Source organism: Microplitis demolitor, chromosome 5 (genome assembly GCF_026212275.2).
Source record: "Microplitis demolitor isolate Queensland-Clemson2020A chromosome 5, iyMicDemo2.1a, whole genome shotgun sequence".
Taxonomy (NCBI): domain Eukaryota; kingdom Metazoa; phylum Arthropoda; class Insecta; order Hymenoptera; family Braconidae; genus Microplitis; species Microplitis demolitor.
Genome location: NC_068549.1, coordinates 3,072,770 through 3,088,736, shown reverse-complemented (window position 1 = coordinate 3,088,736; position 15,967 = coordinate 3,072,770). Strand labels below are relative to the sequence as shown.

At 21.3% G+C, this 15,967-nt stretch overlaps 1 protein-coding gene across 8 annotated transcripts in view; it reads right to left on the bottom strand.

The window, feature by feature from the left end:
• Positions 1-1,409: 1,409 nt before the first annotated feature.
• The window catches only part of LOC103577111 (heterogeneous nuclear ribonucleoprotein 27C), a 28,027-nt gene continuing 13,469 nt past the window's right edge, over positions 1,410-15,967 (bottom strand). For 4 of the 8 annotated variants that reach the window (XM_053739105.1, XM_008557615.3, XM_053739108.1 and 1 more), the window contains one exon: positions 1,410-1,662. In XM_053739105.1, coding sequence (XP_053595080.1) covers positions 1,523-1,662 — 140 coding nt within the window. In that variant the 3' untranslated portion in view covers positions 1,410-1,522. Of the gene's footprint in view, positions 1,663-4,030; positions 4,376-15,967 lie in introns of those variants that run through there. The other 4 variants (XM_053739107.1, XM_053739111.1, XM_053739106.1 and 1 more) reach the window with 3 other exon arrangements.

Sequence of the window (15,967 nt, the reverse complement as noted above, 5' to 3'; positions counted from 1 at the left end):
TTAAAATTATAAAATATACAAATATGATCACCTTATTTTTAATAGACTCTACGGAATATATAGATAGTAATAAATTTAATAACCTAAATAATCATATATGTATATATTTAAATTAAATGTATAAATAATTAAAAATAAATAGATATATTAATGTATAAAATAGCTTTCATTTATTTTCAAGTTTTATTATTGTCTACTAAAACTCACTTATTATTTTATACATATATATATATATATATATATATATATATATATATATATGCTCTGATAGCCATTTTGATTTCAAGTTAACAGAAATCCAAAACTAAAATAAGATGTCAAGTTGACTGCAAAAAGTTTATGCAAATTGATGGTAACTTGTAGTCGATTTAGAAGTAAAATTTTTCTCATTCAATTTTTTTCATACAACTTGCTGTCAAATTCAAATCTGGCCAATTTTTAAGTAATTAAAAAATTTTATATATCTATTAATTTATTAATTATTTTTAACGTAACTAAAAATCTAAAACCCGAAAATTCTAATCTTCAAATTAACTTCTGCTTTTTAACTTTTTTTTATACAACTTGAAGGCAACTTTTTCATTCATATTACGACTTTAAATTTACATCAATTTGATGTTCATATTATACTCATATTGCGGTTCAAACTTGGAACAGCAAAATGACGTTAAGTTGACGTTAATCTGATGAAAAATACTAAATAGCAAATTTTTTAATAGAAGGTGTGGCTATTAGAATATATATATATATATATAATTATATATATCATATATATGTAATTCGAAAAATGATTAATGAAATATTTTAATAGACAATAGATTTTTTTTTTAATTATTGGAGACTTGGATTAATAAAAAAAAATGATATATTAAAAATGTGGATTTATTAATATTAATTAACTGAATCAATTTCTCAATTTGTTTTTCACTCATATCAAGTTGTCTGTGATAAATCAACGGTATTATAACGCTTGTATTTATAATAATTATTATTATTTTATTTATTACTATTAATCCTTAATAATAACAAAAATATTATCATTAATATTACCATTATATTATCAACTATAATATATAATTAATTAATCAATTAATTACAATAGTAGGAAGATATTAATCAATATAAATACATATATTAATTAATATTAATTATTTAATGGATGGTTTTATGATTTTTTTTTTGTCGTTAATAAATAACACTTGATATAAACTAGTCATTAACATCAATTAATTCTGTACGTAATTATAACTTTTGATTAAAATAATAAACGCCCCCTTAATTAATAAGGAAGATTTAAATAACTATTTTTAAAAATCCTACTATTAACTGCAATTAATTAACTTATACATTAAAAAAAAATGAACTCAAAAATGTATGAAGTATGACAAAAAAAATTAATAATGATAATAATAAAAATGGTACTTAATTATTTAATTAATTAAAATTTATCTTGGTAGTAATTATTAGAATGTGTTGCGATGAATAGTTTTTTTATAGTTATTTTTTTAAAATTTGATGTCTTCTAACGGCCATAGGGATGAAATTTGCTGGTATTATTTGGAGCTGTTGAGTAACCAGCCCGCTTTGGTCCACTGATATGGATGTCTGTTGTTCCTGGAGCAGCAGGAACATTACTTAGATTTGTAGTGCCATAACGTATGCCTGTTAATATTTTATAAAAAACAACGTAATACTTCTAAATATTATAATATTATTATTATTTTTAAACTGTAACTATAGTGGGAAAAAAAATTAATATATTAAACAACTTAAAGTAAATAAATATTGTAATTAAACTCGAGCAGAAATTCGAACCGGGTGCGTAGATATTAAATTGAGCGTAAATATGGCGATTAATGGCCAGCTTGATATTTTACTGTAATGGAGGGCAGTGACAAGATGGCGGTCAAAATGGCGGCGCAAAATCATATGATTTGTATCTGAGTAAGAAAAAACTTTTTGACTAATTTCGAAATTAGTAATTAAGAAAATATAAAATGTTTTGGACAACAGTCGAGATAAATAATTAATTATTATTTGGATGTATATTTAATTAATAAAAATATTTTTGAATGTTTGAAATGAGTGTTCGATATAATAATATTTGGAAAAGTTAATTTTGAAAATATGGACTGAAAAATTTTAAGGATAGCTAGTTTGAACTTTTATTAATTACGATCTTGAAGTTAGCTAACGGATGATAACTTTTGAATGTTTTTAAAAATGATAAGTTATGAAAAAAAAAAATATTTGGAAAAATTGCACCTAAAGTTTTTTTCATTTTCTACATGTGCATATTTTTAGTTATTTCTTTTTTTTTATTAATTTGTTAAAAAAACAAACTGAAAATTTTTGACTGCTAACTTCAGGATCATTGTTAATTAAGAAATTACTTTTCTGAACAGAGTAAAATAATTTTTTCTTTTTTTTATTATTTAATAATATTTTACTATAACAATTAAAAGTTGAGATTTTTTTGGAGGGAAGTTAAAATTTTCAAAAATCAATTTTATAAGTTCAGATAATTAAAAATTTAAAAGAAGAGATCATTAAACAAGTGACTAATAAAAGTATATTTAAGTGAGGATCTTGAAAAAAAAAAATTTTAATTATTTTTTCTGACCGACTGAAATTTCTTGATTCTTCCGTTATTCAAATCGATCGCAACTGGGTAATTTATTTTACAATTAAACTGAATATTTGCCAGTACACTCGGGTATTTAATCAGCAAAAATTAGCGCATTCAGGTACTTAATGATCAGACCACAGTTTGACCCCTTCCAGGCACTCAAGGATCATGCAATAAAAAAATCAATTGACCCTCAACTGAATGCTGTTTTGTAATCGAGCACACCCGGGAAAATTTCTACCAGAGTAGTATAAAGACTCGATTAAAACATAAATAGGATTTAATTAAGAAGCAAAATAAAAAGTTGTCACGATTAGACATTTTTAAATACTAAGGGTTTAGGCATTGAATCCAGAGGGTATTTTTAAATTTTTACCATTAATACTTTATTTTTTATAATCAATGTTATTATTATTTAGTGATAACAAAATATTTATTATTTAACTTTTCTCAGTTTTAGATAAAAATTATCGTTGTTTTTAGATACTAGGTCAGATCCTTAAATTTTTATGAAGATATTTTAGTATTTTATATACTTTTATTTACAGAACACTTGTAAGAAAAAATATACGTAAAAGCAATTAAAATATTTAACCCTTTAGCTGCCGCGCTAACGAAACTTTCTCAGACGTTCCTTAAGTTATTAATGGGCGGAGTAAATAAAGAATACTGGAATATAGATGAAGGTAAAAGGGTTGATGTTGATTAAGTATGAAAAATAAATGGTTGGGTAAACAATAGATATTTCTTGTTATCGTCAGTTTTAGTGAATTTCTACACTACATATTTTTTATCTTAATTAAATAAATTTAATTTTTTATGTTAATTAACAAATTTTAGTTCCATTAATTTTAATTTTTCAAATTTTTAAAATATATATACATATATATATTTAATTTGTTATTAGTGCTGATACTTGATCAGATTGAATTTGCCGCTAAAATTATTTGAATTTAAAAAAAAAAATGTTATGTTAATATATTAAATTTGGAAAATTAATAAATTCTACTGGCGTATTATTTTATAATTTTTTTATTACAGATTTAATTAAAATCTGTAAAATAATCACGGCCAAAATTACTTTTATTTTTTGATTTTACAACCAATTTTTTTTTTTATACTTAAATCAATTAATTCTACATTAATTGCAATTAATTTTTAATTAAGAAGAAATTAAAATAAACCAAAAAAAAAACTTATGAATTAACCATTATGTTAATGAGCATTTGAATTTATAATTCTAATGTATGGAAAAAAATAATTTCACAGCCATCGCATTTTTGTTAATTAATTATAATTTTTTTAAAGAAAAAAAAACATTGAAACGTAAAATTTGAATAGCGAACTGTAAATATTTTCATAAAAATTTAACTATAAATATTAATACATTTAATATTTAATTATTTTTAAAGCCTCTAAATTTATGAATAAAAAAAAAGTTATCGTTATTGTCTTATCTTATGAAATAAATTTATCTTATGAGTAGGAGTAAAAAAAAAAGAAAAAAAAAAGTTTAAATTAAAATTTAAATTTTGTAAAATTTTTCCTTATTTAATTACTTCTTCTTAAGTTTCGACACTTGTGAGACAACTCAATTCAGTTCCTCTGTGTTCAAAGCCTAGCGTCTGTAAGGATGATAATTCGAGTGTTGGGACAGGGAAAATCGTTGAGGACCTGGAGCTACATCTCCGTTCGATACTAATGTCATGCTTCCATAATCTGTTTTTACTTTTGCGGAAGTTACTTCTGTGAGAATAAACAAAAACAAAAAACAAAAGAAAATTTTTTTTCGATTCGTACGCCAAGCGATTAAAGTTCATTATTAATTAATTAATTAATTAATTTAATTATTAATTAATATACTAATAATTAAATAGATATATTTTAAGTCTAATTATTTTTTATACTTATTGTAATTATTTTAAGCCTTATAACGACCTTATTGAATCAGCAAAACTAATTAATAACCTACTATTAATATTATTTATCATATAAATAAATAAATAAATAAAATTTATAAATTAACTACGATTTATATATTATTTTCTAAATAAAATTTAGTTAAATAATAATTATTAACTACTTATTAATAATATATCACTAGTTATATAAATATATTATTAATGAAATTAATCATTTTAAATTATAAACAAAATTTTAATTTTTTAATACCATCTAATACCGTACTAATAGATCTTAATTTTAGTTTACTATGAGTATCTTATTGTTAAGATCATTTAATAAATTATTATTTAATCTATAAATAGTTCCTTAATTTTTTAATATTTTCAAAATTAAATAAGAGATGTCACAAATAAAGAAAATATAGACGGCAATAATTTTAAAAATTATTTGAGATATTGAATTAATAAATGAAGATGATAATATATACAATATATTTATGTATTTTTTTTTTTTTTTTTTTTTTTTAATGATAAAATAGATTTATTTTGAATTATTGTAGTAATTAATGAAAGCTTAGTAAACGTTTTCATGAAAACAGGGTTTAATTTTGTGCAGGAGCCAAAGGCGCGCGGAGCAAACGACTGGTATACGCATTAAAAAAAAAAAGAAATGTATGATATTACATTGCGGCAATAATATATGTAACGGTAAATATGTTCTATATATATTTAATTACATGAAGAGGTTATATAAATCATGAAGAAAAGGTTTTTCTATAAAAGTGGTTTTGAGTTCATGAAATTTTGCTTTTTTGGAAACTGCATATTAAAAAAAATTGTTTTTTGGTTACTTATACACAGTTTGTTCCGACCCCCTCATGAAAATGCAGCTTTAAATTTTGCGATGTATGATTTTGTAAAATTATGTGAAAAATGATTATTAAATCTATAGGTTTAATTATGAAATTGTGACTGAATTTTGTGTGAAAATTTTTTGAGAAATAGACAGTAAATTTTTATCGAAACCGATTTTTTAAACGTGTATCAGAAATATAATAAAGGCCTTTTTTTTTTTTTAAGTGTAACATCTCATATTTTTTTATTTATAAGAAACTATTTTAATGCATAAAACACTGCACTTTTTTAAATTAAATTTGCTAATTCATTAAAAATTTTAAAAATATAAGTAGTGGACGGCCTCGAAAATCCACAATAAAAGAAAAAAAAAATAAAATCAACTTTAAACAATTCAATACAAAAACAATAATAATTTATAGATTCATACAGCAAAAAAAAATTTGCCGAAAATTAAATTATAATAAAGCAGATTTTTAAAAATTTGAGTCAAAATTTTCCCATTGTCTAAAATTTACCTTTCCTATAAAATTTCTATTTCTTGCCCAATCTAGTAAAATATCAAAAGCGTAAAAAAAATTATAATTAGCGACAGACACTCACATTCAGTCGCTCACTGATCCACTTTTTATAAAAAAAAAAAAAATCACTAATTTATTAATTATTATCACAAATAATTAATTATTATAAATAATTTTTCTAAAAGCATCGAAGTGTGCAGTGTTTTAAGACTTGAATAAAAAATATAGAACTTATTAAAACCAGAAATAATAAGATTATACTACAGATATTTTAAGAAATAGTTAATTTAAAAATAGTATAATTAATAGGATAAAGGATAGAGTTTACGATGCAATTGATAATAGCAAATATAATTATTTTCAATAATGTTATTATTTAATCTATCATTTAAATCATTAATTTTCGTAAGCTATATCAGTATGCATTTAATTGTTTACGAGTAATTATATCAACTTTGTTTGTTTTCTTTTCATCTCTTCCTAATTAATATTATAGTTATAATCAACTTATCACTTTTACATACAATAGTAATAATAATATTAAGTGTATGATTATAGAATAGAATATTCAATATCTTAAGTATCAATTAATTAATAAGACCACTAGTAAACATCATTAATCATTTATAGATGTATATATATTTATTTATACTATATAAATATATATACTTATAAATATATTGTTTTATTATTTAATCAATCATTATCTGCTTCATTAATATATGTAATGTTATTTACGTAAATTTATATGTTAATAGTATATCATCTATAATATTTAATATTTTAATTATAATTAAATTTCTGATTAATTTTATATTGATAAATTGTTTTATTATTCTGTATTATTGTTATTAGAGTGAGAGATTTTTTTTTTTTTTTAATTTAACAGCTGACGCAAAATGGCGAATAATGTATAGGTTAGGGTTCAAACATACAAATATATGACTTTTATATAATTATGGGTATTTTCAGACTATCTCACCCCCCATACTTTTTAAAAATATTCAATGACTTTCAATTGTCATAATTGTATCAAACTTTTATGGTGTCACGACTAAATTTCACACGACATAATATCATCTGATATTTAGTCATATAACCAACTACACGGAAAAAATAAAATTTTAGAAGATACTTTTCTTTTCTTCAAAAGAAATTTTCAAATAACGCAGCGGTTCATAAACGAAACTGTAAAAGTTACAGTTTGGCGCCACACAGTAAGTTTTAAATTTTAAGTATGAAATATTACAGTTTGAAAATGAATTAAGTTTACTAATTTTTTACAGGATAAAATTTAAAAATTGCAGTATACATTTTAACTTTTGTAATTTTTTATATGACGGGCTGGTTTTTACATTTTATTCTGTGACTATTCCAGTTTTATTTTTCCGTGTATTAATCTATTAATTAATTAAATAATAATTGAAGCAATAATTGAAAAAAGGACAACCTGGTTGTAATTTCGCTAAGACATGGATTTTTAAAAAAATTGCTTACAGTTGTTATCAATTAGGAGTTAATCGAAATTTGGTAAATAAATTTTAGCTCGCAAAATTTGAAAATTTGAATTATATTGACATGATTTTTTAAAAATTTATACCTTAGTGAAATTGCAAGTTTTGTTTTTTAAAATCATGCTTAATTTTTTGTTTAATTAATTAATCAAATTTTAATACAATTATGGCAGTTCAAATTAATTGAATATTTTCAAAAAGCGGAAGGGGGTATTTTAAGAATGCCCTTAGAGTATGAAAATTTTAAAAATATGTATGAAATTATGAACCATAAGTCTTTGAATTAATAGGTTTAGAAATTTTTTTTCGATTAACGGAATTCAAATGTAAATGAATAAGGAATAAGAATAAGATATTAAAAATATTAATAACTATTTAAATTTATATGTAAATTACTTAGTCTTTATAATTACCTTTAACCAAAAAAAATAAATTCTTATTGTTAATTAACAATTATCATAAATAAATTTCGTATTAAAATTAGCCTTAAAATGTATAATAAATACATTAATTTAAGTTATGCATGTTACGTTAATTTAAATTATATGTAGTAAAAAATTATTTTTAAATGTTACAACATGTTTTTATGTTTGTTTTCAATAATAAAAAAATATCTTAACCTTATTATGTAGTTGTTGTATATTTATATTTGGATGGAAAGTATAATTATATCTAGTACACAATTATTATAATTATGTTTAATTTTCGCTGGCATTTAATTCATTATTCTTATTCCTTAATACCGAAAAAATTATAAATAAATCTCTCAGCTCTATTTGTCAATAAATTCTTCTCTTATTAAATATTAATTAAAAATATTCTGACATTTTTCCAAGTTAATATGGAAATATTACCTCTGATTCAAAATAATGTTATCAAATTTTAGTTAGTAATTGAATGATATATTGGGTGACAATAAACAAAAAACATAATTTCTTGACGAAATGAATTTTAACCCGGCAAAGAAAATTTTTCGTATCATGAATTGAAAACCAAAATATTCTTGGATCGAGAAAAAATTTTTTTGAAGCAAGAAATCTATTTTTTTTGTATACGATTACAGACAAAAGCGAACTTGGCTTCCCAAGCCGAAGGCAAGGGCTACCATCAAATCAAAAATCGTTTTATTCGTGCCCTATATTGATAAATATTTCATAAAAAATTACTATATTGTCAAATAAACTGTAAAATTTATTAATATCTTATATTGTAATTAATTAATAAAGTTAATTTATAAATCTGAGGTCATTGTTACTTCAAATATTTAATGATTTATATTTTAAATTGCATCTGGTAGAAAAATTCGCGGGCATATTATTCACTTAATTGAATAATTATATTTAATTTAAGTTAATCATTTAATAATTTAAATTCCAATCACACTAAAATTCATACCATTTTTTTGAATAAATCACTCTTACGACGGCTTGTTCGTTATCGGTATCTCCTTATAAATCCAATTAACATTTAATTAATTAATAAATTTATTACTAATCAAATTTTTCACTTGAGTTAAAAGTACTGTTTAATTATGATTTATGAGAACACAATTATCGGTAGTCATGTTACGTCATTTGTTATTTTCATTATTACCTCGACACTTAAGTTCTTAATAGTTTACGAAACTTTGCGTTAAGTCAAAAATTTAATTAATATAATTAATAATCGAATTACTTAGAAATTCAATAAGTCAACACGATATTTCATCTAATCCTACAATTTAAATTTAATTAGAAATAATTAAACCATTTGTCTCATATATATTATCATTATCAATTATTTCTTAAATTTGGTGAATTTATTGAATATTTTAAAACTGGAATTTAAATTCTGTTTTATTTTATTAATACATTTGTAAAAAACTTATGTATTTTAATTTATTGCCGAAAAATTTTCGATTTTTTTTAATTAATTAAAATTTATTTCAATCAGTTGGTTTCATTAATTAATTTGTAATCACAATCTCACAGCAGTCATACTATTAAATCTTTCATACTCTTTTAATTATTTATTGATTTAAAAATAAAAGCTCTTAATTTGGTAATTAAAATATTCAAAATTTTATTTTAAAGACTCGATGAAAATTTAATTAATTAATTTAAAATGGAATATTGTAATCGATATTTGGAAAAAAATGACTAAGTAGAGCAGAGTTTAAGACTAAAGTCTTACAAGTTGAAAAATGTCTTAGCATACTTAAATTTCTTTATATTTTTATAATTAAAGAAATCTTAAAATATCTAATAACCTCATCAAAGAATCAAAGCTTTAGTTAAACCCAATACGGCAGTAATAAATTTATCAATTTAATTAATTACAATATTTAAAGTTAAAGATAATAAGAAAGGTAAAATCCCCTATACCCGTTCTGTACCATTAGTCGCTCACTTTAACTGTTTAAGGCGTTCGTTTATATTTTTCATTAAAAAAAATTACAACTAAAAATATTATTATTGATAATTATTTGTGAATCTAAATATATTAAAATATGAAGTAGCAAATTATTTTATAATAGATTATAAATTTAAATTAAATGGCTATTTTCAAAATCGCGCTCAGCCGGGAATTTCTTACTTTAACGTTCATTCATTAAATTAAATTTAAGTTACGGCAAATTTTAAAAAAATTTTTATAACTATATCTTAAATACATTTTCAAAATTTATGAAATTTTATATTATGCAAGAATAAAGTAGTATAATTTATAAATTATTTTTCAAATTAATAAACTTATCATAATTTAATTGTTATTGTCTTTGAGCGACTAAAGGGCCATGTGTCGATCGAGTAATGGTACATCGCAACTTTTAATGAGCGACTATGGGTACACTCAAGGACCTTCTTTAAAAAATTAATAATTAATCAACATTATTCTTCAAACTTAAATTTTATTCTAATACTCGAAGTTTCAAAAAATAATAAATGTGGTTTTTCATTTTATTTAATCATTTATATTGAGTGATTTAATTTCACTCCAATGAAAAGTGAGCGGGTATGAGGCTTTTACCTTAAATAAAGTTTTTTTTAAACTTCCCGCTGAGAAATTAGACGATTGTTTTTAATAAAAAATATGAATCATTGAATTTAATAACAATATAAAAGTAAACTTTTAATTTTACGAAAGAAATTTTTTAGTGAGAAAATTTAAAAAATTACAAACCCAACAGAAATAAACTTTACTTTGAGAAAGGATAAATAAAAAAAAAGTATAAGAATTGTAATTGGAAATGTTTTTTAATTGATTAAAAAAATACACCCTCTAATTATAATTATTAATTAATAATAATAATTAATTTGTATTTTAATTTATCAGTATTTATTAATTAATTAATATAATGATAATTGCAGCATTTGACACATCGTTATTTCTTATTTTATTTATATTTTTTTTATCAGTTAATAATCATAAATACTATTACTATTTACCATCAAAATTTATCCATATCTGTAATTCTTAAACGAAACTTAAAATATCAGGGTAATATTTCCAAAGTATTATTAATAATTTTAATTAAATTAATAATTAATAAGAGAAAAATGACAGAATTTATAATAATTTTATTTTTAATTAATTCTACTGTGAATATATTAATAATCTTATGTCTCACATTAATCATGTCCCATTTATTTAAAAATTATTTATTAAATATTTTCAGAGTAATTGATTGATTAATTCATAAATTCATCAATCAATTAACTAATTAATTAATTAATCAATATCGTAAAAGTTAAAATACTTTAATTATATTGTTTTAAATGTATTAAAGGGCGTAAGAAAACTGTGTTACTTTAATTAACATTTTAATTGTTATATATAATTAATAATTATGTATAATATTTGAATATGTTTATTTTTTTGTTTCCATTAATTAAATAGATTTTTTTTATTATTAATATTATATAGATATAGATATATGTGAAAAATAATGTAGTCAATTTGTCATTAATGACATAATTATAAAGTACATTATAATTATAATTATTATAATTATTATCATTATTATTAATACACGGTTTTATTCAATATTATTTTAATAAATTATAAAAGTATATTATAGTCATATTTACCCATTGATTTATTAAATATTAAATGCTGTGCGAACCTAATATTATTTTTTAAATTTATCATTTCATTTTAATTTTAGTTATTATTAATTATCATTATAATTTTTTTCGATATCAACGGAGCTAAAGATATTAATCGATAAGTGGTTATGGTAAATTTTAAATTGTTATTGTTATTATTATTATTATTGTTTCTTAATTATCCGAACAATACGCTAATAATTATAATTTATTAATATAATTAATTCATTAATTAATCATTACTTTGTTTTTTAATTTTCCATTTTTAACTATTTTAGTTGAGGTTATAATTATAAACATAATTACTAATTCTTAAGTGATAACGATACAATTAAGGCGTTTTTTTTTTAAATATTTTAGTTTAATTTAATTTAATTTAATTAATTATTATTTTGAATGTCATGCTTTATCTTATGGTTTTTAGTTTTACTCTAACGGTGGAGAAGACAATTAGCCTTACAAATTAATTTAAATTTGTCTTTACTTTTTTAGGTATATTATAATAATAATCTATAATAATTAACTATTTTTTTTAATTAATGTAATTTAATTTAATTAAAATGTTTAGTTACGTTAATTTATTTAGTCATTAATTTAAGAGGTCCCGCGTTTTACTTAATTGAGAAAATTTATTGTGGATAATACGAGATAATTATTATCAGATGTTAATTTTTTTTATTTTATAATTTAAATATTAATTATGGTTATAAATTTACTTTAGTAAACATTAGAAATAAAAAATCAGACTGGAAAAAACTGTGAGTGAATATGGATTTCATTTTAATCCACAGTATTATTATTGAAGCAAACTTTACTTCAGAGTAAATTTTACACTGAAGGGATTAAACTGCAAAGTTTTTAGTGTACCAGAGCCAAAGGCAACGGCAGCAAACACGTGGATCAAGATATCCAATTACTTTTACTCGTTAGTCAAGAGTAAAATTGAGCCAGGATGAATAAATACTCATCTGTTTCAAGATAGTATTTAATTATGGGGTAAAAAAACGCAAAGCGGAAAGCTAGTGCTCTATTGTCAAAGTCGAGTTGTCATCAATTTAAATCATCACTACTTTTTTCGTTCTTTCCGTATTAATTTCGTTTTTGGCCCAAATTTGCTCTAAATTTCTGAGTAATTTTATCAAAAAATTCTCTCCGCGTTCTTTCTTTCCTTGGCGAGTAATATACTATGGCTTAAATCTTTTTAAAATTAATGACACCCGATATCTATCAGAGTATTAATTTGTTTTATATTGCGGTTAATGTTAAATGTTTGAATAACTATTAAATTCTTCATAAATACTAATCATTGATAAAATAACTAAAAGTCGATTGAATTAAAAAATGAAAGAAAAAAATAGCAGATAATTTGGTATTTAAAAATCTGAATAATAAAATCTGATAATAAAAATCTCGTGAATACATTTAATTTGACATTGGCGAGAACGAATGTGTCTTATTTAATTACTAAGTAATTAATTAATTAAACATAAGGGATTTATTTAATTATTATTATTATTTTGTTTTCGTTTAATTTATTTTTACTCTTATCATACTGTTTTCGTGAATTTTATTATAAATACTACTAAATTTAACACTTACGACGCTTAAATAAGTCACAGCTAGCGTACAAAAATAAAATAGGAGGGATGTGGAATTTTATTTATTATTCTTTCTTTTTTATATTGGTTTCAATGCATTGGAAACGTGCTTAGGTACACAATGAGCATTTTAAATCTGCTTATCATTTAAAATAATAATAATTAAATCCATAAATCTTAAATTTATATTTCTATTAAAAAACTGTAAAACTGTATCCATTAATGATAATTATTAATTAATAATCAATATTAGATTAAAATATTAATAATAAAAAAAATAGTAACCTTCTTATTCGTTTCATAAAATATCACTAATTTTTGTCACAAAGTCCCTACATAATAATTAACAATTAATTAAATTAATTCAATTGGCATTCATGATTTTATTAAATATTATTTTTTTCCGTTAATTCTAATTTTCATTTATTAATTAATTCATTAATTTCCTTATGTTTCGTCATCATATATTTTATTATTATTATTATTAATATTAATATTATTATTGTTGGCTTTATTTAAATTTAATTTAACAGTTAATTAATAAAATAATTACTTTTCACGAGTTTACTTTTTATTTTAATTTGCGATTAATCGCAGCATTAATTAGTGAGGTATATTTTTTAAAAATGCTTATTATAAATTATTTATTAACAAATATCTGTAAATATGTAAACTAAATTGAACAAAAAAAATATATATATATTTTATAAATTTATATATATATTTATACATCTAGGACACGTTTCCTCATTATGGTTTATCATACTTTTGTTAATTAATCATTAATTATTTTATTAACTATACATACTGAGTATCCTAGTTAATTAATAAAAAAATTTATTTTCACTTTTGTATTTTTAATATAGACCTATTTTTTAAAGAGCAGTCTGGCAATGGATGCCGTATTAATAATTTAATAATATATCATTAATTAATTAAATTTAAATTTAATATTTTTAATTTACTTTATACGCGAATAAAATCCACAAATTAATATATACATGGATCTATTGTGTTAAGGCCAGTTCTTATGATACTTTTCTTTAACTTTTATCAATTAATTAATTTTTTTTTTCTTTACTTATTCATTTAATATTTTAGTTGATAATTTATTCGATTAACGGAAACTAAATAATTACTTCAAGTTACGCTGCTGCGACAAAGTATAGTCAAAAAACGATCCCTCTTTTGTAATTTATTTTTAAATTTATTCGTTAGCTTAGTTGTTTAAATAATTGAAACTAAATAAATTATACATCTTGTAAGAATTATATTAATACAATTAATTGTTAATGGAAAAGTTGGTTTTCAAAGCCGATGGCAAGTGCAGTAAATAATTTTAATTATAAAAGCCAAAGAAAATTGTAATAAACATGAGTTTGGTTACAAAAGCCAAAGGCAAGTGCTACCAAAATGAGTTTGATATTAAAAAAGCCAATGCGAAGTGTGGTAAGTATGAACTTGGTTACAAAAACCAAAGGCAACTGCAGCTAAAATGAATTTAGTTGCAAAAGCCAAAGGCAAGTGCTGCCAAAATTAGTTAAATTACTAAAGTCGAAGGTAAATGGATCAGGTTTGAATTTGGTTACAAAAGCCGATGAAAGTGCAGTGAATATGAACTTGGTTACAAAAACCAAAGGCAAGTGCAGCTAAAATGAATTTGATTGCAAAATCCAAAGGCAAATGGAACAAAGTGTGAGCTCAATTACAAAAGCCGATGGTAAGTGCAGTCAACATAAATTTTATTGTAAAAGCCAAAGGCAAATGAAAAAAGTGTGAATTTGGTTACAAAAGCCAAAGGCAAGTGCAGCAAACACAAGGTTGATGAGATGAGTTTAAAGTTTATCAACTAAGTTTTGCACTCAATGTATTATTATTATTCTTATTAGATGTATGTTATTCATTTTTTTTTTTTTGTAAAATTGCTAATTGATATAAATAGATCTTATTAAAAGTCACAGTAAATAAAAAATTTCGCGGTAATTTTGAAAGAGAAAATTTAAATTAAAACTATCCTCCATAGACTTATTATCAAATATTTTTTGAGCATATCTTACAAAACAAATGATAAAAAAAAATATATGTATATATATTTTAGTCTAAAAATGCCATTCGTTCTCGCCTGAACATCAAATTACAATAATTTATTTACTTAATTAATTTTAATAATTATTTTAATAAATTAAAAAAAAATTATTATTTATTTATCATTCACGTGTACTGTTATAATTTTTTTTAAATTTACGCCTATACAATTAAATTAAAAGCAATTTAAAGGGCACTTTGGGGTAAATATGACGATAACATTTATTTATTTAATTAATTTTTATAATTATTTATTATTATATAAACCGCGTTAAAAAATATTTAATTATGCAGTAGTAAAATTAATAAGATAAATATTTAGTAAAATAAAATAAAAATAATAGCATTGATAAGTGATATTTAAAAAATATTAATTAAGTTTTAAAAATTCAATAAAATTATTCTGTCACTGTACCTCGACATTAATTATAAATATCTCAAGTCGTTGTGGTAATTCAAGTGACGCAAATAGTAATCGACACTTTTATGGTCTTTTTTTAAATCCTTTAAAAAATATTAATTTATAATTAATCATCAATGTAATTCTAAAAAAACAATTTTGTTACATACATGCGTTGTTAAATTTAAGATTATTTAATAATATATACATAAATATATCTATGTATACATTTAATAATTTTTAATTAATTTCCGCTGTATATTTTATTAATGAATCGTTAATTTTTTAAGTGAATGATATATAATAGTAATTTTAATTATCTTTAGATTAACTTTCCTAAATGCAATACAAATTTCCAAACGTTTAATTTTCCATT